Source organism: Pleuronectes platessa, chromosome 14 (genome assembly GCF_947347685.1).
Source record: "Pleuronectes platessa chromosome 14, fPlePla1.1, whole genome shotgun sequence".
Taxonomy (NCBI): Eukaryota; Metazoa; Chordata; class Actinopteri; order Pleuronectiformes; family Pleuronectidae; genus Pleuronectes; species Pleuronectes platessa.
Window position 1 is genome coordinate 8,605,458 of NC_070639.1, and position 27,128 is coordinate 8,632,585.

The following is a 27,128-nucleotide window of genomic DNA, read 5'->3' on the forward strand; positions in this document are numbered from 1 at the left end:
GCACTGATTACAGAGCTAATCCTCGGCCATTGCCTTCTGTAAGACTTACTGCTGGATCCGTCGATGGTCAATGTCTCATCTGAAACCGTTTCTCTGCATTTCTCTGTCTAATGTCTCGTCTCAACCTTATTGAGTACCCCCCCCCCCCCCCCCCCCCCCAGCCTGCCTCTCTGCATGAGCTCCACACGCTGTATTTATTGCACATTGTATTCTTTTATTTAGCAGGAATTACTTCTCTATCGCCGCTCCACCGCTGGGTTCTGTTATCTGAGGCTGACAGGGAAGTGCGTACTGTGTGAGACAGTGTTTTGCACCTCGCCTGAAAGATTGTGAGAACGCTTGCAAGGATCAGCAGCCTGTGAACGCAACTGAAGCGCGTGTAAATGTTTGCATATATGCATCCGTGTTTGCGTGCGTGTGTGTGTGTGTATATGTGTGCATCCATTTGTGCGATATCAGGTAACAAAGGCGTATCCCATTTTCTTTCTCTTTTTACACTGGCAGAAGTTAAGCACTGTCCTGCATTATTAAACATGTACACACCGTTTGTGAGCTGAGCCCTAATGGAATAACAGTGTAGTGTACACTCTGCCCATTGGGGAACATTAAAGTTCACAGTGATATTGTCCAGGATACACTGCACAGACACACACACACATACAAGCTGCCAGGGAGAGACAGAGGCACAAGTTGGGTGCAGAGTGTGGAGGAAAATGAGCTAAGAAAAGAATTGGCAGGATATACTGAAAGGTGCAAAAAGAAAAATACAGTGTTGTGAGGCCAATTCGGGGACAGGAGGGGAAAAAAGGATGAAAAGATGACAAGAGGGAGAGAGCGCCACACTTCTTAGTGAGATAGAATAAAAGAAAATATCCCTCTGCGCCACAGAGAGAGAGGTTAAGAGTCAGAGATGGATGAAAAGAGTGAGCTGTTGTGCTCAGAGAAGCCACAAAGCAGATGGTGCTAAGCTGCACCCACATAAGAGTCAAAGATGAGAATCATCAGTCACAGCGCCCTCCGTTGTCCAACGCTATTTTTTCTTTCTTTTTTTTAATTGGTTTTATAAGTCAGTGTTTTGCATTGTACATTTTGTTCCAACATCATGCTACAGAGTGAGTCTTTGTTTCTACGCAGCTGTCAATAGTTAAAAATGCCGACTGTGGCAAGTTAGCCTGTTTGGTCTGGTGTTGATGCTTCATGGATTTGCAGAGCAGGAGCCAGAGTGAGTTTCAATGGCGCAGACCAAGCTGCATTATGGTCACATCTTCCACTGAGTGCATCTACTTGTCACTGAGTCCCCTTATGAAACCACATTTAAATTTACTAGATCCAGATTTCTATTTGGATTGGCACCAAATTACAAACACTCATAAATATCAGACCCCTAAACATCCCAAATTCTATTTTTCATGAAGGTCCATGTATTCCGTTGAAAAATCAAGGACAAAAGAAATAAACCTTGCATTTGCCTTTCGGCTTGGATCCAAACCAAATTGAAGGGTTTCTTTCCTGACCCATATCACAACCCTCCACCGAGTTTAATGGAAATCCGTCCTGTAGTTTTTGGGTAATCTTTCCTAAAACCAAACAAACATACAAACGGACAGGGGTGAAAACATAACCTCCTTGGCGGAGGTAAAAAGGGCTTTTTGTTCTTTTCTATTCTATTCTAACTAATTCGATTTAGTTTATTATCTAATGTCGGCACATATCTTGTTTGTATTGTTTGCAAACATTTTCTTGGAGAGATGACTTGGCTCGACATGATGATGCTTTAACATTTGACACCTGTTTAAAAATTGTTCAATAAGGAACCAACAAGTCTTAATCTGGCACAGCCCTTCTCTTTTAGTTGTGTCCTCTTCTGTACTTACATCTTCCCCCTGTTTTCTCTTCATCTTTCTTTCCACTTCATATCCAACCAAGCACCCACAGGCAGCGTTGCCCAGTGCTGCTCATGAAACAAACAGACCTTCTCGCACTACATGTGGTTTAGCCTCCTGTTTATTCATAATCATTAGAACCTTAGATTACATCAAGGGCAGACACATCCTCACATGCTCTGTTACGTAACACTGAGACGATCACAATCATGCGGCGTGCGCTTCGTCTCTCTCACACCTTGTTGCCCGTCCTCTCCCACAGTATTCAAATCAACACGGATGAGTGCGCTCACTTGCACGGGGTTGGAACATGCAGATTCGCTTCCTCACTTGCATAATTCCACCCTGCGCCCACTGTGGCTTTCTGCTGCTGGGTCTTCTGTTGTCTTTGTTGTGTAGCTATATGGTGCATTCGAAGAAGAAGAAAAACAAAACAGTTTGAACTCCGCTTTGTGAATCTTGGGCTTTGCTCCAAGAGCAAGTCGCCTGGCGTTGAACATCTGGCTGCTGTAGAGCTGAAACAGTCATATCTCATAATGTAACGTAACAAACAACATATGTGTCATAGATCCCTATGGAGTTTGTGGAGCAATGATTAGGGCATGTGTGTCTATGTGTGTCTGTGTGTGTCTGTGTGTGCGTGTGTGGAAAGAAGCAGAAGAGACAGAGCGACTGTTGATTTTATCAGTTCTGTACCTGCTTTATCAAATTACTTTCATTTCATTTAATTAAATCCACAGAAAAAGTCAATGTTGTTCGTTTCAGCGATGCCTGCCTCATATCAGTCATCAAATTCTCGCTATATTTGTTTTTTCTATACACAGCCCATGAATCTGAGTATGGTTTACGTGCTCTCGTGTTCACTGCACACGCTAGTCTGTATTCAAGCGTTTTCATTTTTCCTCACTCGACTGTGAGGGGAGACCATTAAATCCTGAGGACACCTCTGACTCTCGCTCTCTCTCTGTTGTGTAAACAATAGTCCCATAAAACCGCTCCTCATTCATTTCATACACTCTTCACATTCCCTGACTGTTTAATTGAAGCTCTCGCTGTTAATACACTGCGAGTTATTCTGTCAAGCTGCATAAAATATGATTATTGTTGAGAGTGTGAAAAAAAAAATAACGAAGACAGACTTAATGAGGCAGCGTTTTAAGAAGAGAATAATGGATTATGGTATTGTGGGTCGAGCAGAATACAATTTTCTTAAATCTTTAAACCTCAGGCAAATGATGCAGGTTTATGGTAGCTGTTTATCATAAATACAGGTTATTTATGTGACAAATTACATTGTTTCAGGGGTTCAACAGTGTTACTTTATCGGCAGAGGTACGTACTTCCTGGGCTTTTATTTCAGCAGCCACTTGAAGTCTGACTCAGAGGATTCCCAGACTAATTGATGTGGAGTAACAGTAAACGGCCTGTTGAGGTTTGCTAGGGCAGGAAACCAGAAGTCAGGACAATAGTCAGATAATAGAATCAAGCATTAACTGTTCAAGATCTGTGGACACGTACAGACCTAACCTTAACTTTCTCTTTAACTGAAACCTTAACCCTAACCTTAAAACAATTATCCACCTTAAATTGAATGATTCACATTATGGGGAGTTGCATTTTGTCCCCATAAGGAAGACAAGTAACAGATTTAGGTCCCCACAACATAAGTAATACCTGGACCACACACACAAACACACACCCGCTGTGAAAGTCTGATCATGATAAACCTCCAGCTCTTCTCCTCATTGACTCATTGTTTCTGTTAGTGTCTCCATCTCTGTATCACTCTCACGCAATTCTTCCACTTTCTTTAAGTTTTCTCATCCTACTTATTAGGTAATGAATTGTTTCCATTAGTCGACCAACATGTGCCGCAAGTGAGCCAGGAGCTGATTTGGCTTTTAATTTCCTCTTTCATGTAGGATATGGATTATGAGGCCTCGCAGTGGGGACCCTTACTTGCACAGCACGATCGCCGCCATGTTTCATGATCCCACTGTCTCTTAAAGAGCTGCTTTGTCAGAAAAACTTAACTGCCCACTTTGACAAAAGAGGCCAGTCGTTTCATTTACGGTCATGATAGCCATTTAACGATGCGTGTTACCATGTTGCAGGAGCCTGTCTGGACATATTTGCAGTGATGGAACGCACTCTCCTGTTGCTTTGATGTTGAAATATTTCAGTGGTGCCAGAGGCAGAAGTCTCGGAGAGCACAACAGTGGTGCACAGTGGGGAAGCGTGATGTGGTTCAGGATGAATATAATTGCTTTTATTACCTCACTCTGGATGGCACCATGCGGCTCCCTGCTCAGCCTCTCTCATGTGGGAAACGGTCAGAGCTGGAATTGAATTCCGTGTAGTCAGAGGTGACTTTATAAGGGAATCATACAGGATGGTTATTGCACCATCACGAATGTAATGAAACCGACTCAAAGGTGACAACAGTACAGAAGAAGGTCACTGTTAATATATGGTGATCTCCTGCGGTGCAATATAGGAGTTCGCCAGCCGTAGAGGAGAACTGAGACTTCTGGAGTCGAGCTAAGCAGTCTTGGGAGACTCAAGGACTTTGTGTTTGCTGGAGACTCCTTCTATTTTTCCTTTCTGCTCTGTGCTCGACTGCCTTTGTTGGTGAAATACTGAAAACGTTTGGGAGCCAATTTCCTGAGAGCAAAGGACAATGCGGCCCATTGTTCACGTCTTCACGTGCGTGTGCACGCTTGTTCCTGGATTGATGTGTGTGAATGTCCGTTACTGTGTCGTGCCCATTTGTATGCCTGTACGATAAGCGAGTAAGTACCTGCGCACCCACATGCAGCACGTGGAAATAATTTATACATTTGATTTGTTCTTGGTTTCACCTTTGTTTCCAATTTGCCAACGGCATATTTCTTTCTTGCAAATCCCCCAGAACCGACCCCCCATTAATGAGACGACTAACAGAAAAAGCCCAGTGATCCAAGTAGCCCAGCTCCATCCTTAATTCTTTAATTTGCTGTTTCCTCACAGTCAGTCAACCAGAATAATCAATCAGGAAAGTCCAGTGAGCTTTTCCGCCACCAAGCATAATTGGGATTGTGGCTGACTGATCACAAAGCTTATATCCACTCTTCAGCATGTATGCACACACATACTGTACATGGCTTGACTTAGTCTCTCCTCAATAGCCCTTGAAACCTACTCACAGCCCAGCAGGGAAGTTCCTTCATACCAACTGTCATGTGTCAAATGCTCTTAGCCTTTGAGAACACAAACCCAGCCATGCTCAGGATTTATTTTTAACATTACACACAACCTACTCTATTTTCACACAATTAGACATAAGCACAATCACTTCCACTCCATACGTCACAATGTCTGCAACTTCACATCACAAGGCAGAGGAGTGCAGCCCAGCTGTCATGGCATCAAGTTTACTGAGATACTCTGTGTCACCTCCTGAAATGAATTCAGCCGAGTTTGCTACAGAGAATACACAATGCCTCTGCCCTGAGGATACGTGTAGTGTACATCAAAGTTTTATACTGAGTCACTGATCTAATGGTATGCCTCCACAAGCACGCCAGCCCCAGTCCCCTGCAATAATACATGTCAAATCAAATACTAATTAAGAGACTCTTGCTGGAGTTTATATACATTTCAGCAAACTTTATCAAAGTATATGAGCAAATTTTCCTTTTTTCAACATCAAATGCTCTTGATATATCCTCCAAATTTCTGAAATTGTGAGTTGCTTTGTTTTCAGGTTCGATCGTTAATTTCAGGCCAGGGTTGGTGGTTTGGTCCCCAGCAAGACTCTGAAGGTGGAGAGAGGGATATATCGCAGTTTATCCATCAATTACTATGAAGGTCACTCACTGGCTTTTTTTGGTCTTTAGAAGTTATAGGGGGAAAAAACTAGGCTTCGGTCCGTGGATCCATCAATCCATCCATCCATCAATCAACCATGCATCCATCCCTCCCAGCTGACATTGCATGAGGGAGGGTTCACCCTGGAGAGGCTGACAATCAGATACAGACCCACAGCCATTCACATTTACTCTTACATGAAAGTAAGAGTCTCCGATTAACCTCCCGCAGTCGAAAGATATGGAGCCCTCCAAACAGAAAGACCCCAGCTCGGCTTGGCTGTAAAACCGTCCTGCTGTGAGGCGATGACCGAAGATATCGTATCATTTAGAAATCAGACACATAAAACAGCCACTTCCAAGTGAACAGCTCATCAGATTTATTTGCATTTTTAATAACCTGTTTTGTCGTCTGTTTTTTTTTTAATTCAAGACGTCGCCTGCTAATGAAAAGATGAGACTCTCGTCTTTGTGAGGAGTTGCTCCCAATCCTCCACGTTTTAAATGGTGCCCCCCCCCCCTCTCCCAGCCGCTCGGCACCGTGATAATTGATGTATTTCCCATAAAGGAGTGGTAATTAAGATAATGAGATTTTCAGAAGCAAGCGTTGCATGCCAAAGTGAGGGGGAGCATGTTTCTTGACTGGTTCACTTTAGGTTTTTTATAAATTTGCCTTTTCCCATCGTCTCCTGCTTTATTCTCTTCATTTCACCGGTTCTGCGTCTGCGTTGACGGATGTCTGCCTCCTATCTGTGCTCCCCTTACCACATCCGCTTCCCCTCTCCAATCCCATCCACAGCTTGTCCTCATTTGTTTGCTTAGTGCATAATTAGCTATAGGATCACCCATTGTGTAATTATGTATAGCGGTTTGATATGTAATTAAAATTGTATCAGTATCCAGTGTAATTTGCGCTGTGTGATTACCTATTAACAGTGCAAACAGTTGTGCCTAAAAGCCTGTGACCGCCCCCTCTCGTAGATGTCACTGTGCTCCTCTGTCACTATTTACATACCAGCAGGTGCTTGATCTGTTCTGACTCGCGCATGATAAACACCACCGCTCCGTCTCCGCCGCCTCACATGAAAACTTCTTCCTGACGTTCCGTGTAACTGTTCAATAAGTTATTCAGTCTCAAACCAAGCGTTTTACACGACCGGGCACTTTCCCTTCAGACCACACACTTTGTGCCGAATGACTTAGTGCAGCAACATAACGTGGTTTTGTTCTTCCCCAATATAGACGCCAAAACAGAGCAGGGCTTTCAAGCAGCTTGTTAGAGAGGTCTTATAATAAAGGAGAAGAAGGGGGCTTGTGAGGACACTCTAAGGAAACATCTTAATGAAAGCACTGGGCTACAAACTGGCCTGAATACGCTGCCTTTGCAAATTCACCACTGAATAATTAGACGTGCCTGAAAGGTCTGCTGTTTTCATCCGATAAAAGTTTTTTTATTTTCCCACAGATGCTTCAGGAAGTGCAGAGTTAGTGTTAGTGCCTTGCTCTGTGCATGTGAGTGTGTGTGCATTGTGTGTGCTTCCTCTAGTTGTGTCTCTGCAGTGTGCTGCTGTGCACATGGTCAAAGGTCATACCCTTCTTATCTGACCTAAAATGTAAAAATCTAACGCATAGAGTTTGTACCAGGAATAAATACATTTACTATACGGAGAGATGTACCCAAAGGCCTAAATATTCTTTTGTACATCCAACCTATTTCACTCCAGTCAAGTCCGTCTCTAAATCTGGCCTTTTAGACACTGTTGTATAATTACAATGGTCAAGTTCTGCATTTATTTTAATGCGGAGGAAGAAATCCCAAGGTCTGTGGTGGAATAAAACATTTTGGGCTGACAAGCATTGAAACGTGGGTTATAATGAGCTTAACATGACCTATTTTCCCAATGATGTAATGGTACAGCAATAAGAAATTGTGCTGAATAGATAACCAAACATGCCAAATTCAAACAATGTGAAAAATCTGCAGAAAGGGGATATGTAAGTGGACAGATTTTCCTTTTTCCTGCTATGTTAATGGGAGCACATACAGCTCAGCAACTTTAAAGCTGTTTTAAAGTAGTGTTTGTCCATTAAATATCAAAAAAGATTTTGTACATTGTTTTATTTTACGTTAAATACATTTTTATAAAACATCCACAATAACCTTAATGCATTTTTATAATTAACATAGGTTCTTTCTGAGCCGAAGTCTCATTCTTTTACCAACTTAATAGAAATCCATCAAGCACAGCTTCTGTGGCGGAGGTCATAATGTTCACATGCCGCTGACTAACCTTCTCAACGATGCTCAATTTATGAATAAAATAAACATACATGTTAGAAAAAATAGCCAGATCACCCTCGGCTCTTGTGTTTATGCATATTTAATACAATACATTGATGGAGTTTGTTTTAATCCTCACACAAACATAACCCTGCTGGGAATCTTTGTGTCCTTCAAAAAGACAGTTTCATCTTTCTGAGCGAGAAATAAAAAATTCCACACGGCCCCAGCATTCATCACCCCTGTGTTACTGTTGAGTCGTGTACATACAGTACAAGACCCACTTACTGTTTACCTTAAACCTTTAACCCTGACGAGCGCAGTGTCTCTCCCCGGAACACACAAACGCTTTTAACAACAATGAAACCACCGCGTTCCCCTGAGAAAGGACTCCAGCGGCTGGTTTGACATCCACCGTATGGATGATTAGCATCATTAGAGCATCAGCTGCTCCCTCTCATCACACACACACACCGCACAGACACACACCACAAACACACACCACACATGATGGCTCTTAAAATACCTAACATTAATTAAATGGTGACTTGTTCTTGGCAACAGGGTGACTTATTTATGATTGGTAGTAGGTCAGATGAAAGACTATGATCGAAACCCAGAGATAACATCTGCCTGTGCTGTTTGCTTAAATGCAAACAAATCAACGTGAAGCAGTGTGGGGGGGAAATGTTGTGGAAAAAGTAGAAAAGAAGAATAAAATTCGCACAATCTTTAATTCTCACTCCCCACACTTCTTCTTCAGTGACCTGTTTTGTTGGTCTGACTTGTGTCATACTTAAATTTTGTCTTTTCTCCTTTTCAGCTCCTCTGACCGACAAGCCGCCAAAGATCCTGTTTCCCTCGGAGAACAAGATTAGCAATATGGAGCTGCAGCTAGGTAAGAGCATCTTGGGATTTCCCTCAGCCGCAATCACTACTACAGCGTTCAACTTAAAATGACGGGGTGACTTTTCAAAATCCCCCTCAACACACCTCCAGGCAATGGGCACGGACTGATGATGGCACTTCAATTTGCTGGAGAAACGGAAAAAATCCAAATATAAGAAACTATTGTGAAAGTGCTTTCCATATATGCAAATGGTGGGTGCTAATGTCCCGAAGGCTGTTTTGTCAACAACAGCGAGCCCATATGGTGCCGGGGTTCCATACGCTGGCTCGCCACATGGACAAGCAGCCGCTTTCTGCTGCCGTTGTTTGTCTTCTGTGACTCGGGGTCACGTTGGGCCTTTCGTGTGTGCATACGTGCGTGAGTGACCATATGCATGTTTTGTTTGTTTCGTATTTTTTCTCCATTTTTTCTCCCTGTGACAGCATATTGCTTGATTTCTGGGCACAGTCCGCTGTCCACATGGTGCTCTGCGCTCCGTGAATGGCTAATGGGTCTGTCACGGTGAAGCCAATGGGACAAGACTGAGAGGTCTGGAGCGCAGAGACGGACTGGATGAGTGTGTGACAGATGGGGTGGGGGTGAGGATGGAGACAAAGAAGGTGCAGGGATTCACCGAGCAGATACCTTTTGTCTTCTGTCTGGTGCTTGCGATGCTGCTCAGGTATTGTTCGTTTAAAATGCCTCCACAGTCAGCTGATCAAGAGTGAAAAATCACTGAGCACTTGTCCGCATACCCATGCATGAACACAATGCAGGGAGGAACTTTATCTATTTGTGTAGTCTCCATCTTGAGTCCATTGAGTTTTGGAAAGGTTTTGCCCGTACTTTGAAAAGGTATTAAGTCTTTTGTTGTGGATCGGCAAGTGGGTTGAGGAGGACAAGATATCCTTATTTTTAATTTTAGGGCCCGTTCACACCAACCTTGTTTGGGCTGAACATTTGGACTTTTCATTTACGTCTCAACCAATTTGGTCCAACCAAAAGTGTTGCTCCACCGGATCAAACTAAAGTATTGTGGCTTGTGTGAAACCTTGTGAATTTTAGACTAGTTGCAGGAAGTTAATACATAATAAACAATAGAAGAAGAAGAAGAAGAAGAAGAAGAAGAAGCATTTTTGGTCTTTGCCTCAAGCAACATAACGTTTGAACAAAGAGGACGTTTATTTAGCTTGTAGTGATAATGATTGCATTGAATTTAACACAGCCAATTTCACTCTTTTTCTTTTTCAAATGAAAAAACTACTTTTCTGTACACTTCATTCAAAAAAGTTAGCAATTAGCTGATTTGACAACACGCCCACGTCAGACCCCTCTTCAAACCAATCAATGTTAAGTATAGTTAGAGGCAGCCCAAATACTTGATGATGACAGGACGTCAGTGTGCCATCCAAAAGTCTTAAGTACGCTCCCTATATGACAGTGTGAAAACTAACCAATCAAATATAAACAATCAAACAAAGACATGAGGCTTGTTCAGAACCTTTGCCTCTCCAAGTCATTCCAAGCTGCGATTTGCGTCACCATAGGCAGTGAATTAACGTACTGGAATTGAATGAACAACTCCAGTATGGGTCCCCCAAAACATACATTTCCCAAGATAGAATTCACTTTGCCTGATGAGTGCACAACTTCTCTACCTCCCACGTCCCCAGTTTTTTGCTAATTTTGTCTCTAAGCCCAAACGACAAGAATCCATGAGACGGATCACAATTATTTGCCTTACTCAACACAACTTGTTTCAGAGGCACATAAGAGCATTAAACTGTTTTCACAGCCTGATTAGTTCTCACTGTGCCCTGTAAACTGTTCTAAAAGCAGTGGAGCTCCTCTATAATATTATGCTACTTGGAGCTGTTGGTGCAGAAAGTGAGTCAATCATGAGTGAGTGAGAGAGAAAGAAAAGCTATACGGATGATGTCATGTGTTGAGTCCCCACAGTCTCCCAGCAGCATGTCGAAAGCACAGACACTGAATTAAATATTTTACAGCGGGGCTCCATTTTGTGCGCTGAAAAGTTGCCTCTCCACCACCAGAAGAGAGTTTCTCTTCTATTTAGCTTTATTTATTTATTGTCCTCTTCCTTAATATTTGTTGAGTCATGCCCTGAGCAGCTTTATTGAGCACCACGGCAGATTTATGGCAGCCAGAGCGTGCACACAGAGAGATGCTGGTCACAGAGGGAGAGGTGGGAGAGGGAGCGATGGGATCCACTGGAGGCCAGTGGACAGGCAGTCAAATCAGAGCCGTGAGCAGGGAGATAAATCTGCAACACTGCCAGGACACGTAGACCCACTTTATCTCCTCTGCTGCCCCCGGTGCAGGTCTTTCGCACAGCCGGCTTTACACACCGCACACGCATGGAGACATAAATAAAACACACGTGTTACATAAACTCTCACAGAAGCGACGCGGCCAGGATGTGAAGGAAAGTAAACGCGGATGAGGCTGGGAGAGGAACACCGAGGTCCATGAAATTGAAAGCAAAAGAGACTGACGGCATCCGAGTGGTCACGCAAGAGGGGTGTTTGAGATAAGGGGGAAAGAGAGACAGCTGCATCAGAGGGAGTTTGTCTTAGGGGAGGGGTGTGTTGTCAGGAGTATCCCCTCCCCTGCGCTCCTCAGGGCTCTATGCATGTCTCTGCCCAAAGACCCATAATCCCTCAGCTCCAGACCTGTACTGAACTCCACCATATAGCAGTGTCTGTGTGTGTGTGTGTGTCTTTGTATGTCTGTGTGAGTCTGTGTGAGTCTGTGTGTGCCCGCTCCACTCATCACAAATGTACAAGGCTTCTGTGCTGCAGGAGTCCCCGGGGATGTGTGACTGTGCGAGTGCAAACAGAGCAGCCCTGCAAGTATTACTTTTTCGACAACTTGACATTTTCGATGGCGTTTCCAAAGGAGACAAAAATCAAGGTTGTGTAGGACGGTTTGGATTTTTGTCAGCCATCCAGTTCTGCTTTTGCCAGATTTACTGCTGTCCCCCCAGTGGCGAGTTTGGTGCAGTCCACTTCCACTTCTTCCAGAATAGGAGGATGATTCATATTGCGGGGTTTGAGTTTGTGTCTCTGTGCAGCGGGAGAAACACACACGCTTGCCCTATGTGACATATTACACATAGCTCCAAATTTAAACACACACACACACATATATATAAATACACACAGACACAGACACACACTCACTGACTTGATGTTGATTCCCTCAGGAAGATTTGTCATGGATTCGCAAGTCCCAGAGGGTGGAGAGATTCAACTCACGCTTACGCAGCACTCCACTTTGAGCATCTCTCTGTTAGGCTGTTCGTCAAACACAAACACACACAAACACACACACACACACACGCAGATATTCACACTCACCCCCACAGCTCTCAGGATGGGTAAGACACACACGCTGGCGGAGCAGTCCTCAGTAACCGTGGGATAATAGTAACTGATAGAGGATTTTACTGTCCCCCAAAGCCAGCAGATGGGTGCACTCTAGTGAAAGGAATTAGAATCCATTATTTCAGAGAGCAGGAATCACCATTACGGAATGGGGCCGGCAAGAGGGAGATGACTCTTAAACCCACTTCATTCTAGCGTAGGCTGTGAAGAGGCGCAGGCCAGCCGCTGCACTCGAGTACTGACACCGCACACCGTCGATGCGCAGCCATCTGTGATAGACTGACACAGAAAGATGCCGACCGTTGACAATTTTTCCGGGTGTTTAGAAATATGTTGTTGGCCAGCTCAGAAGAACAGGGAGGTGAGTGTGAATGTTCCACTCTGACCCTACACGCTCCTTTTCTTCACCTCCATCTTCATCCTCCACTAGTTGGAAATATCCATCCGCTGGACCTAACTGCAGGGTTTTATTTAACTTCAATTAAATCTCTTCTGGTGATCAGGGGATGGTGCCGCAGAAACAATGGTCCTGCTGGGTCACAGGTTCAATCACACTGATTGGCTGATTACTGTCACAATGATGTGCTGATATTTTTACATAGAAGAGAAAACTGTGTAGCAGTGAGGAGGACCAGCAACACTGAATGATATTGTGTCTCTAAATCTACTTACAGTTTATAACGCCTTCCTTTTCCTCCTCATCTCCATCCCTAATTCTTATCCATGTTCTTGCTCTCTCCCTCCCTCAATCCCGCACTCTGTTTTTTCCTCCCTGCTTTTATCCCTCACCACTCCTCTGTCCTCTCTACCTCCACTATTGACCCAGTCACAAGATTTAAGGCACAATCATTGGGATCTACGGATTTTCCAAAGTTTGTTGTAGTGGTCAACGCTTCTCTCCTCACCTCTTTTCTCTTCTCTTCTCTCCTCACCTCTTTTCTCTTCTCTTCTCTCCTCTCCTCTCCTCCTCCTTGTCCTTTTTCTCTATTTTCTTCTCTTCTCTGATCCTCCTTTTACTCTCCTTCTCCTCTTGTCTTCTCACTCATTGTCCTCTTCCTTCTCTTCTCTTCTCTTCTCTTCTCACTCTTCCTCTTTACTCTTCCACCTTCGCCTCTTCAAGTCTTCTACACTAAAGACACCTAGCTGCGACCCCAGAAATGTCACCTTCCACGGTGAAGGGTGAAATTGAAATTGACATTGCGCTGGAGAATTTCGAAAGGTCATGGCAGAGTCACTTCACTAAATTACTCTCTCTCTCTCTCTCTCTCTCTCTCTCTCTCTCTCTCTCTCTCTCTCTCTCTCTATCTCTCTCTCTCTCTCTCTCTTTCTCTCTCTCTGCGGTAAACCTTAGTGTAACACGTCTTGGTCAAACATGATTTTTGCAGTTGTGGTAAACGTTTCTATTACATCCTGTGGATTGTGTGTTTATAAACACAGTTGATATCATAAGGACCTGCGGCTCCTACGTATAACATTGTTTCACAGTGGTTTAGCTTGGGGAACGTCTACCTAGGATGGTTCAAATATTACGGCTGAATCTCTACTCAGAAAATGAATGGGACTTTTACTTCTGCAGCCAGAATAGCAGAGAGAAGGAACACAAATAATTTCTCCATAAAAATGTTTGGGTGATAAATGACATATTTATATTCCAACACCAAGGAAAGAAAAAGACCCAGTGAGAGCCACCAGCCCTGGAAGGTCACACTGCAGATACGGGGGGAAAAAATGTCGTCATTCAATTTGGTCCCAGTCCCTTAGTGACCCAGCAGTAAGTAACCCGCAGTGACCAGTACGGTAACCAGTGTGTCAGCGAAACAAAGCTGAATGTTTAAGTGTGTGAACGGTCGCCATTAATCACTGAGTCTGGGCCTGAGAGCAGGAGGCTGCAGTATGATAAATGAACTAACAGCGCTCTACACATGCCTAACAGGAACAGGAGAGGGAGAAAAGCAGGGAAAGAGAGAATACCCAGCGGACGAGACAGAAACAGGACCACATAGCAAACAACACCCCACTGTGCATCGCATTCAGCTGCTTGTTTATTGCTGCCTCGACATTACTCACTACCGCCAGAGACGCCGGGTAAGGAATTCAGGAAAAAGGTGTGAACCACGTCTTGATTTGTACCAGGCTGCAAGTCGTTCTTTCTCGAGCTGACATTTGGACCCACAGGCAAATTGAGCAGCTGTAGTTTCGGCGGTTTGTGCGTTGCCGCTGTAACAACTGTACAAAGCAACACGGACAATGCAAACCTTTCATCCAACAATTCTGTTCAAGTTAGTCTCCAAATGATGGCATTATGTCAGCTCCATTTATTACAATTGTGGACATGTTGGTTATATTAAGCCATGATATGTTCAAAATAATGCCTTAAACCAGAATTTGCTGAGTTTATTTTACCTTCGCCAAAGGGGTTATATTTGACCCCCCATCCATTTGTTGGTTTGTTGGTTGGTTTGTAAACCAGATTACACAAAAAAATGAATTGATGAAATTTCCACGAAAACCATTAAGTGGTATATGTCAGGAAAGAACCCATTCAATTTCGGTGCGGATCCATGATTTTCACTTAACATTTCACTGAAGATGGCATTTTTCAACATGTTCACCCTTTTCCCAGGGAATATTTCATGGATCTTAATGAAAGAATCTATTAGTCTGTGAAATTTCGTGCAGCTTAAATGAAATTAAGAGGACTGAAGAGCCTTGGTGGAAATATGCGCTCTCTCCATTCTAGATTTTTGCGGGGGGTCTTCCACATTAAAAACTGCCCTATACCGGGCTGTTACCTGATATGAATAACACAAAAAAATGTACATGTATCCCAGGAGTTAAAGACATAATAATAACAAAACAAAATACGATTCTTACAAGATTGTAAGTAATATTTCCATGCTGTGAAATGTGATGAATTGTTTTATTTGTTTGGAATAGAAAACACCAACTGTAGAATGTGTCTGATGGAGCCTTTACTGTTCTGCTATATGACGTTAGGTGACATGAGTTGATGCATCAGTCTGTTTCTCTCATATCCACGTGATCCATCCCCAGCGGGAGCAACAGATTTGCTTCGTCTCTCTCAGTTCAGCCTTGTTGTTATGTCAGTCCATGTGTTTGCCAGTATTTATAACACAACCATTATGGAGGTCCCAAGCTGTTACAATGAGAGTTTCTCCACCTTGTAAGCCAGGGGGATGTCTTTAAAAAGAGATGATTTCGGTAATGATAGCGCTCATCTGCCGCTGATGCTCAGGCTCACTGACGGGTAATCAAAGAGAAGGAGCGCCCCACTCATCCCTGCATCACTCTCTATTTGATACAACAAGGGCAGACAGGAGCAGGAGGGAGACATAATGAGACCCATCTCCTTTTCAGAGCCTCTCTCCTTCCTGAATTTGCCTTTTCATGCACTTCCAGCCATCAGCGCTGCCTCTGTTCGGTCAAGGTGGCAGTGACAAGGTCAGGGATATCGAAAAAAGCAACTTGACATATAGACCGGGTGCGTAAAAATGAAGTGGAAATTTAATAATCGGCCCATACGGCAGACGGAGATGGATGGACAGTAATAAGAGAGGCGGGAGGAAGGATAAGAAGTGAGAAAAAAGAAAGAGGAGGGTGGAGAGGGATGGAAGGGGAAGGGGGGAGGGAGCTGGCACTGGAATGACATGCATGAACAGCAAAGCGAGCAGGGAAAAAGATGGCTTTGCCATTCACTTTGAAGCATGCTCCACTTCTGTCTCTCTTACGTAAGAGAAAAATGAAGAAAAACAAGTGCCAAAAAAAACTAGGCAGGGCGGAGAGAGGAAATAAGGAGGCAAGACAGAACTTCCAAACTTCAGGGCTCTGATGTTTCCGGCGAGCGAGTGGCTGCATCTGGACTCTGGAGTTAGTCACCACGCCGCACCGCGCTTTGGTGTTGAGTGATGGGTAAAGGAGCTCGTATATATAGAGAGAGGGGGGGGGGGAGATCAGTCAGTGGTGTGAAGAGAGACAAGAAAGAAGGAGGGTTGAGAGGAGGCGGCAGGCGACCGGGAAAAGATAAGGAGACAGAGGAGAGAAGCGGAGGGGGAGGGAGGATAAACAGAGAGGAGGGGGGACCACACTGAGCATCTGAACCCCAGAGAGCGATCTACAGTAGAGATATCTACAGTATCTCTCTCCTCATCTTTCTTCATGTTACGTAAGCCTGCCTCCCCGTCCCCGCTGCCGACAAGTGCTTGGTGACCAGCTGAGGCCCTTCACATACAGTATATCTGTTCTTCATTAAGTAAAGAAGACCCCCAGCTGGAGGCACTGAGCAGCACTGAGCAGCACTGTACCTCAGACCTATACCACCGCTGCCCTCTTTGTGCCGTGCCATTGATTTCTTATGACAATCAGTCTTCGTGATGTCACCCTCGCCCACGGCAGCGAATGTTGCTATGGAGATCAGTAGATCTGCACCGAACTGCTGCCTCCAGGGGGGGGGTATCGGGGGGGGTGGATGCACGCCTGCACTGGTGCATGTGTCTGTGTGCACGTCGTCCTCGCGTGTGCCTGTGCACACTGTTCATCTTTAATTGCCATCTGCAATCTGCATCCTGAACACAGTCAGTAATTCGAGGGACTCAGCGTGGGGTAAATAGCTGAGACTCATTTACAAGTGTGTTAATGGACTTTCTCTGTCTTTCCCGTGTCCCTCTCCCTCCCGCACTCTTTGTTCTTCTCCATCACTCTTTCTCTACTTCTCCTCTCTCTGCTTGCACACGGTCACACTCTGCACCGTGCATTAAAACATATACTGCAGAGCAGAGTAAGAGCAGAAGCAGTGTACAGGTTGGTTAAATAAACTTCTTTTTTTGGTTATTGGTTGTCAATACTGTTTCGGGAACTCCTCTGGATGAAAGAGAGATTGCGGTAAAAAACAGATTAACCTGTTTTTATCTGTAATTTACCCAGTGGAGGGCTGTGAATCATCACATCCTTCAGCTATTTAGTCACTCGTTTCTGCTCCTTCCTCCTCCCTGCTTCTTTCCTTCCTCCCTAAACCACTCTGTTCAACCCCTGAAATGTGTTATTAGCACTAAACAATGGGATGGTAGGCATTTTAAGTACCAGCTTTACTTTCCCTAATAACTACCCTCAATAGTAATAATTACCCCCTTTGAAACATAAAGAAAGAACCCTTCTCTGGTTACTAGGTAATAAGCTTGCAGCTGGTATTGTGTATTTTATGTGTTTGGTGCGTGGGTTCACATTCACTATATATATATATATATATATATATATATAGTTAAGGACATGTCATTATAGATTGCAGACCTTTTCTCTTCATTTTTAGCTTTTTGTGTTATGCTTGCATTTGTTTGATCAAAGCAAATGTCCATAGCTAAACCGAAAATGTCCATTAACGGCCCATTACATAGTTTTCTTATTTTATTACTTACACTATTATAAGTACATTTTCACTTTTCTGCCTGACATTGACAGAAATCTGGATATGCATTGTATTAAAAAAACTCTCCACACAGGACATTCTAATTTTAAATATTCGCCATCAGTTCTCAGCACCTCCCGATGGGATATATTCAGAGTTAGTCAATTTTGAAACTTTATTCACATGCAAAATGTATGAAGTTACAAATAAATGTGATCTCTCCTCCCATCGATACTGGTCGGAGAGTGTTTTCATCTTGGTAGTTGACAGTAGGTTTACAGGTGAGTTGTGTCGTTCACAAGTGAGCACTGTCTACAAGGGGACCAGATTCCCGAGTCACTTTATGGCCAACAGGGACGATACAGCAACCAATAAAATACAGTTTCCTTTTCGTTCTTTTTTGATAGCTGACCATGTAGAGATAGGAAACACGGAACATGCGGAGAGAGACCCAGGCTCTACATTCATCTGTCATGTCTATCTGGCGTTGTCGCAGTTATGTCATGTGTCTGAACCACGAGGTCACCACTCCACCAAAGAAAGTGTCTTTACATGATCGTTGAGGTCTTTGTGATACCAGAGCCACTTAATAAGGTCAATGTTGGTGCCAATAAGGATCCAGTAAATTCCCCCATCAATCAACATATGTGAGTACTGTATTAACGTCACAATCTATCACTTGACTCTTTTACTTCCTGCCATTCCTGTGGGCTATTAACACCGGCCACATGCTCGGTGTCATTAATAACCACTTAACTTGTTAACCGGCTCCCGCCGAGCCCTCATTGATCCTGGTGTATGCAAGATTAGGAGTATGGATTGGTTTTGATAAAAGTCTGCTTTCTCGTGGCCATTCGCTTCCTCCTCTCTGTGCTCGGTCTCAGTTTTATGTCCCAGACTACAAACTGTGACAATGGGGGCGAGCTCCCCATAAGATCTCTATTATTTTTAATGCCCCTTTGCAACTAAATGAGGGGCATCCACAAAATAACACAGCAGGGACATTTTTACGAAGTTTTGGCTGAACCTAAGACACACACTTTGAAACGTGTCATCTTTTATAGCTTCCCTCTATGAGATAGCTGTGTCAATCCAAGCAGGCTTAAACAGACGTGGCGCACATGGTGGCTTATCTTTATGACAATATCAAGCACCAGTCTCTTCTCAGGATATTTGGTTTGCTATTATTTTTCCAGAAGGAGCTCATCATTGTTAATTCTATCAGGGAAAAGATAAGTAATCCCGTTCATCACTGGTCATGGGATACTGTAAAGCAGAAAATATACAAAAGTACGCACATCCAAATGGAGTCCTACACCGGTCATCTTTTTCAATTCTGCATCACTTGCAAAGCTCCAAACCGGACCTGAACAGTTCCCTGCTATTATTTCCAGGTCAAATTCAGACTCTCCAAGATACATTAACATATGATACCAGAAAGAAAAGAGACTCAAGACACATTTAATCAAAACCACTATCTTTCCTTAATTCTAACCAAAGTTCTTCTGTTGCCTAAATCAAACCATGGGCAGAACTGTGGGTGTGAACTCCAGTCTCTTTTGTGACAGTCACACATGCACCTCAAACACCTCCTCCACACACTGCCATTAATAAATCTAGCTCTTCACTCATTTAAAAGGAGCTTTGCCTCCGGACACAGTCTGTCCAGCCATTGTGTTTCCACCGCAGCTTAATTGGCAAAGCATTTTAGTAGTGAATGAACATAATTTCGAGGAGACGGGGGTTGAAAAAATACCGGCATTGGTTATTTGTTCAAATGTTAAAAGCTGGTTTAAAAGGCAGGTCTGCTCAGATAAGAAACAGAGCATATCTAAAAAGTAGCCTTTATCTCATGTGTGGTGTTAACATGAGAAAAAGTGTGATGCACAGTTAAATATAAAGCTTGTTACTTTGGGACATCAACTTGAGAATGATGAGTGACGCATCTCCACTTCCTCCGGTTGGACACAAATGAAGCTGAAATATCAACGTGACGGGGGCTGCCATCTTGGCTCTCGACATCGGCGGGAGTCGCAGTCTGTGCAGAAGTGATCATGGTGTGGAGCTGTGGTCTCGAGGTCCCGCCCATACACCCACTCGACCAATCTTGAGTCAGTCTCAGCTGTCAATCATCACATTTCACCCCGTTTTTATTATATGAACTATATGAATCAAAAACCATCTAATTGGAAGATGAACACTTGAACATACATTAGTGGGATGAGAACTATATAAAGTGACATATATGTGTTTTGTTAATGTCATATTCAGAAACCTGGAAAAGGCAGGGTTTGTGCCGGCCACCAGGTGGTGATCAAGATGATTTTGCTTTGGGAGGCTGTCCTGTCGTCCGTTTATACGTCTATGTTTTAGTCCCGTATCCTACCAATCAGCTTTTAAACATGAAAGCAATATATCCAGAACATTTAAGGTGTACTTTTTGCAGACTAAGTGGAGCCGCATCTTAACTTAGCTGAAGACGGATCTAAAAAAAACTTTTGGAACAGCTACATGGAGCAGAAATGAAAGCAGAAAACAAATCGGCTGTTCAATTAGAAGTGCTTCTTGGCATTTTCAAAGCATTTTCTGGACGTATAACGATTTCTCATGTCCCTAAACCTCTCCGACCTGTCATCTCTCCTCACTTACTCTCACCGCAGGTTTCTGTCACTGTCTCTTTCTGCACTCGGAGGAGGTGTTTTTTAAATTCCTGCGGAGCTCTCACCATCTGTCCAGTGCTGCCTGCTGGCACCAGAACCTGCCTGTCGTGAGGACTCGCTGGTCTGTGTGTCCAGCAGCCGCCAGAGTTGTTTAGATCTGACACTTCACTTTTCCTCTCCACTGTCGCCAACTGCTCGCTCATGATGGGAACAGTTGGGTTTCCCTCTATAATATAGTCAGGCCTTGGCTCTGCTCTCTAAAGTGCCTTCAGCCGATGGAGTTTGTGGTTTTGTGCTAGACAAATAATGAAATGATTTTAATCCTACATCCGAGGCTTTGTTCCGTTTGAAAATCTTGAACAATTGTGGTGCTATACATTGGTTAGCATTGTGGCGTAACGGCAACATGGTTCGATTCCCAGACGTGTTTCTGTGTGATGTTTACATGTTGTCCTCGTTTCTGTGTTATTCCAGCTTCTTCATGCAGATTGGGGCTAGATTGATTGAAGATGAGAAATAGAGAGTAAATGGTTGTTTGTCTCTGTGTGTTGGCCCTGTGATACGTTAGTGTTCACGCTGAACCCCGCCTAGAGCCTAATATCAGCTGGGATTGGCTACAGCCCTCACATGACCCTCATTGGATGAGTGGAAGATGGATGGATGCAACTGTAGATTCCTTCGCAAAGGAGGTTTTATTTTCATTTTATATGTCTGTTAGTTGGCATCATTACCCATAAACCACAAGTTGGAATTCCAAAAAGCTTGGTAGAAGGATGTAATATGGGTCAGGGAAACTACAGTACATTTTATGACATTTTTACAAATTGACATGTGAATAATCAATATCTATAATTGTGTGAAATTTCGTGTAGCTGCTCAGCATTGGGATATGCACTCTATTGAGGGTTCTTTTTTTCACTTTGTGCAACTTGTGCAACACTGCCCTGTATAACCATTTCAACATCTGGTTTCAAGCGTGACCTTTTCCATAGGAGGTGTGGCGGCTAAACAAAAGCGGGCAAGCATACAACTTCACTCTACTGAACTGCTACTATATTAATCTCCTCCTCTCCTCATTTTACTTAATTCGTCTTCTACTCACTGGCTTTTCTAATCTCTCTATTAGAGATAACATGACCTTTTGTGTGCTGGCAGTTTCCCGTGTGGCCTTTAAGTGTGAGGCGGACTGGGAACAGCTGTGGATCAAGTGGAGCATAATGTGGAGCTAAAGTGGACTCCATCACAGGGTTTTGACAAAGAGGGCCATCGCACCTCTTTGTCCTGAACTGGAAAATGAGAAAATAAGTCACCTTTACGAATGTGACAGTGTAGCCAAGCTTATAAGGACTCGTCTGACCTTATCTCTTGTTCTCCTCATTGTTCTCCTCGCTAGTAGAGGCCCCGCTTATCGCACCGTGTTTAACATGTGATCTGTCGCTTTCACTTTTTCATGGTGTTCCTCCTCATCGCACAACTCCTGCTTCGTTTTTTTGCTCCCTCCAGCTCCATCACCTGCTTGACCGAGGCTCTCTCTGTGTGGAGTTTGCTTGTTCTCCCTGAGTCTGTGAGGGTTTTCTCCGGGTACTCTAGCTGCCTCTCACAGTCCAAAGACATAATCAATACCAATATGTTTTACAACTGGAATAATCAGGAATAGTCCCCGTCCATGCTAACACACTTGAAAACGTAATCACTTTACCATCCATGTACACTGGGCATGTGTGTGCAGGTGTTAACAGTCAGACATAAGCAGATTATTATTATTATTATTATTATTATTATTATTATTATTCAGGCAAATGAATTTTGAGATTTGAGGGCTTTAACATGCTCCAATTCTTACCAAAATTGGCAGAAAGATAGAAAGTGGTAAAGATTTACGTATTCTGGAGGAATTTTCAATGGGCGTCACAAAATGGCTCAATGGTGCCCCCCGAGACCCCCGGAACGTGTTCCAGTGACCGATCTTCACAAAAATAGATACACAGGTGTATCATGACCAGACAAACAAAAAAGTCTATAGGTGCAATTGGAAAAACGCAACAGGAAGTCTGCTATTTTGCATTTAGTGGCCATTATTTAAAGATGTTTAAAATTATGTGTTACCTGTTTAGTTGAGTACTTAAATTAAATTGTATATGTTTTTGCCCTTCCTGCCTCTGTTAAGAGATAATTGTACATGTGGGGCTTGTTTTACAGAAGCTAAACAATGAACGAGTGGAGAAATTAATGTTTATGCAGGGATGACTAGAGAAATACTTCAATTTCATTTCAGGAAAGTACATCTGTTTATGTTTCATTCTGTGATGCGCACATCCCCCCCCCCCCCCCCCATCTCCAGCATCCAGTGTGGCATCCTTTTAGTCTGCCCCCTAACATGTTACTGGTTATTATTATTATCCTACATAACATACTACAAATTAGAAGCTATGGTAAAAAGAACTGCTTCTGATTTGCAGTCGGGTCAGGACTGATACGTTTTCAAAAGTCTCAGTCGTCGTCCGTCCACATTACAGCGCAGTTCTTTATCTCTCCACATCGGAGGCAAATACAGTATACCAACAGGTATATATATTCACTGTGCTGCTGCAAAGTTCAGCAGTGAAATGAACCTGGGCTTGTTTACTTCCATATTTGCTTTTGTTGCTCTTCCTTTTGAGTATTAAAAATAAAATTGTTTTTTGCCATTCCCTCTATGGACCTTACTCACCGCTGAGAGATATTTTTACTGAAGGTAATTTAACAGTGAGCATACTTTAATATGCTAGGTCTGGCATTACTGCAGTAGTTAATGTTCAGTCGCTTGTTAGAGAAAGCAACGGAAAATACAGCTTGTTTTTTTATTGCAGTATATATTCGCTGCAACAGAACCGTGCACACTAATGCTGCCTCTCCCCGTATCAGGCTTCCTTTTCCTTCATGAATGTGGCTCTTATGCATCGTATTCCCAGCAGAATCTGTGTGTGAAACAAATAACTTTTTCATTACCAAGATTCCCCGTGCTCTGCAAGATTTTCTTTAACCCATGTGAATTAAAAGCAAGTACACACACAAGTAAAAAAATACACACATGCACGTGCATGCATGCAAACAGGCACACACCACAACGCTCTTGCCTCATTGGAGAATTATGGTTATTCTTTGATGAATTGTCCTTTTTTTTTTTCATACATTCAACACGGGATCCTCATACATTCCCATGAAAGCTAATTTATGCTCACTAATTGTGCCAGTATGCTGAAGGCCTGCCTCTGGAGTCTCATCAGTCATGACAATGAGACACAGCAACATGTAGATTTAAACTACCATTACTTAACGTTGCCCTACAAATTCATTTCATGGTCCGTGTGCCAACTCATGCTTGTCTTCACTGAATCGATCGATCAGGGTGTGCTCACCTCAGAGGAGGATCCACCTGGAAGAGCTGCCACACATGAAGGAGTTCACCACGAAGCTGTAGCCTACATGGTTACCATGATGTCCTCATTAAACAAAGTGGCCCTGTCCTGTTTTAATTAGCAGCAACATAATATTAAAAGACAATTTAAATTGATGAGACAGCTGATAAGCAGGTCAGAGAGGAGAAACAGCCTCTGCCTCCCTGATGGGACAAAAACCTGTTCGTTTAGAAGGCCGGAATTAATGAAGCCGATGTAGAAATATTGAAATGTTATCTGATCAAACTCTGATGAGAATTTGGATGTTGATGGAATAATTATCTGAGGAGCCAGACGTCTGACTTTTTCCACCAGCGCTCTATTGCAGCATTTGTGAAAGAGAAGTTGCAGTGAAAAAGGTTTAAAAACTCTGTCAACATAGACTCAATAATCTGTCGATAAAAGCAAAGTAACTTCAAATCTTTCAGACATAAGGACAGGACACTTTTCAAGAGCATTTTTTAGATGCAGAATGCTGATTTCTCAATTGATGATTCTTTCCCCTTGATCATTCTTACATTTGACAGTCCGACAGTCATCCTGGATGGCTTCATCCCTATTCATGAACATACATATGCTCTGTGTATCACATAGATGACTGCATGAACACACACATGTGAACAAACACACAATGAATACAAAAAGGAAAGAAGATATTCCCAGTTGGACGCTGCAACATATACATTTTCTGTGAAACGACGTGGTCTTGGTGGGAATGATAGTGCAGTGCAGTGGATAAGTACAGAATGCTAATGATATCCTACAGGAGAAGTTCCAGTCGTGCTGCGATAATCATTTCTACAGGATTAAGTCCTGACCCACATCAGCTCGGCATATTAGCATTCTGAGAGAGTACTGCAGCAAGATTCCACACACACTAAATGGCTGCAGTCGATGGGATGGAGGGAAAAGGAAGGAAACTAGGAGGCGGAGACAGCGTGAGTGATGGAGGAGAGAAAAAAAAGGATGAATAATGTGGGAGAGCGAGTCAGCTCTCATGTGTCAGGACTTGTGTGTTTGTTGTTCGTGTGTTTTCCTGGCTTTCTAAGAGGAGCCCTCTTGCCAACCTGTGTTGGGACCATGCGCTCTCTGGTTTTCATTTGCATCCTTACTCCTGCATTGAGCCAGATACGTATCTGTGAACATGCCTGCACTACAGTGACACTGAGTGTTTGATATCGAACTTCAGAGGAACTTTATTTAAATTCAACTGATGTTTTTTTTCTTCTTTTTGAGGATTTCCGCATTTAAATGTGGATGGCCTTGAATTCCAAAGAGTTTTTGTAACCAGAGAAAGATCAATCAATGAAGCACAAAATACAGACAAACCAGACATTTAATATTCTCCACATTTCAAGACCAGAACAGCCTCAAACCATTTTTATCTCACCGACACGCTGCTTCATGGCACTTTTCACCTTTTTTCTTCTTTCAATTATGGTTCACGCTTTGATATGTTATATTATCTCAGGTTTTTATCAATAGAATGCCTCCGGTTGTCCTTCTGCGGGTTTGATGAAAACAACAATGTCGCAATCACAAAGTTTATTAAACACATTTTTAGTGGGCCTCTGCCTTAAATATTTTATACTCAGATTTAAATTTGTGGTGGGTGTGAGCTCGCCACAGATGGTTTGGGGGAAATAATGGGAATGCTGGCCCGCTGGCCCACTGGCCCACTCAGAGCTATTAAGGGAAAATTATATTATTTTCTCTCAGGGGTTTTTTGGCCACCGTTCCTGTTGGTTGTGATAACATGTTACAACCGAGATGCTTTTTCTATTTTCCTAAATGGGCCCTCACTAAAAGCAGATTCACAGCAGCATCCATTGGGATAAATAACACGAGCGAACATGAGTCTGCGTGTTGTTTTAAAAAATGGCTTTATAGAGAGAAATGAGCACTGGTGCTTAACTGCGTGAGGCCTCAATGAGGAATTACAAATAGATTGTGTTTACCTTGGATGACCACAGATAGACGGGAACAGCAGAAAGCCTTATGGGGAGAAGTTAGCTTTATTTTAAAGTTGTCAAATCTTAGGACACTTTCACACAAACCTGGCTCAGTCAGAGTGGTCAGCCTTCTCTGTTTAGTCTGAACCAAAATAACAGGTGTGAAAGTTGCCTCGCACCAAAAGCAACAAAAGTTAGTCCGACCAAAAGAGGTGGTCTCGGTTCAGATCAAACACAACTATGGTTTGACTGTCGTTTTGTAGTGTGACATTTTTTGGGTACGTGGACAGCATTGAACATTAGAAGAAGAAAAGGAAGTGGCTCACAGTAGCTTGTAGTCTTCCCCTCCAAGTATCTAATGTTTGAACAACGAGGACGTCCAGTCTGCTGGTAGCAACACTACAGTGATATTACATTACATGTCATTTGGCTGACGCTTTTGTCCAAAGCGACTTACAATTAGTACACTCAACATTTATGAGGGGCCATTTAGGGGTTCAGTATCTTGCCAAGGACACTTTGGCATGCAGATGGGGAAGAGTGGGGTTTGAACCCGGCAACCTTCTTGTTGGAGAACGACCACTCTACCCCCTAGGCCACACCGCCTAGGGGGTACATCAGGCAACGGAATAAACAAAGAGAACAGGTTCATTAAATTTCTCTAATCGGAGAAGGCCTTGTTCTGTGCATTTAATTCAAAAAAGTTAGCGAATACAATAACGTACGCACGCTGACGTCAGACAAACTTGCCTACAAACTAATGTTGTTTATAATGTAAACAATTTGACAAAGACACAAACCTTGGTTCAGGTGTGAAAACCCAAGCTACTAATGAACACACGCAGTGAAACAGTCTTACACATTTATTTATTTATTCATGACTCCAAAGACATAATGAGATTATTGACTGCAGCAACACACCAAGCGCATCCCTCTGTTGTTTTTCCCTCTGAACCTCCCTCTCTCAAAGACAAGAAATGATCCTTCACTTGTGACCTGAGCGTGTATCATATGTGCACGCACACTCTCATGCACACAGACCCACACAAGCACACTTTCTGAGTGGATCTCAGGGACACTTGTCCCTGAAATGAATCACCACGCCGCTTCACTGGTAATACCTGTCTCTTTATGGAATCAATTAGAGTCCAAGGCACGGCTTCTGTTGTCTCACAGAGAATAATCACTCACTCTTTCTCTGAGCCCAGCAGACCATGTATAAATCCAGCCTATTGTATGGTTAAGTGATGGACTGGTGCTTATTTATCATTTAAAGATTGTTTACTGTGATATCTGAGATTCTGAAAAGTTGTGTTCTGCACTGTGTGTTCATCAAACAATACATTTTTATT

The 27,128-nt window shown here is 43.2% G+C and overlaps 1 protein-coding gene across 1 annotated transcript in view; it reads left to right on the forward strand.

The window, feature by feature from the left end:
- The window catches only part of il1rapl1a (interleukin 1 receptor accessory protein-like 1a), a 140,333-nt gene that overhangs the window by 81,526 nt on the left and 31,679 nt on the right, over positions 1-27,128 (forward strand). The window contains exon 5 of the mRNA XM_053439044.1: positions 8,836-8,910. Coding sequence (XP_053295019.1) covers positions 8,836-8,910 — 75 coding nt within the window. The remainder of the gene's footprint in view (positions 1-8,835; positions 8,911-27,128) is intronic.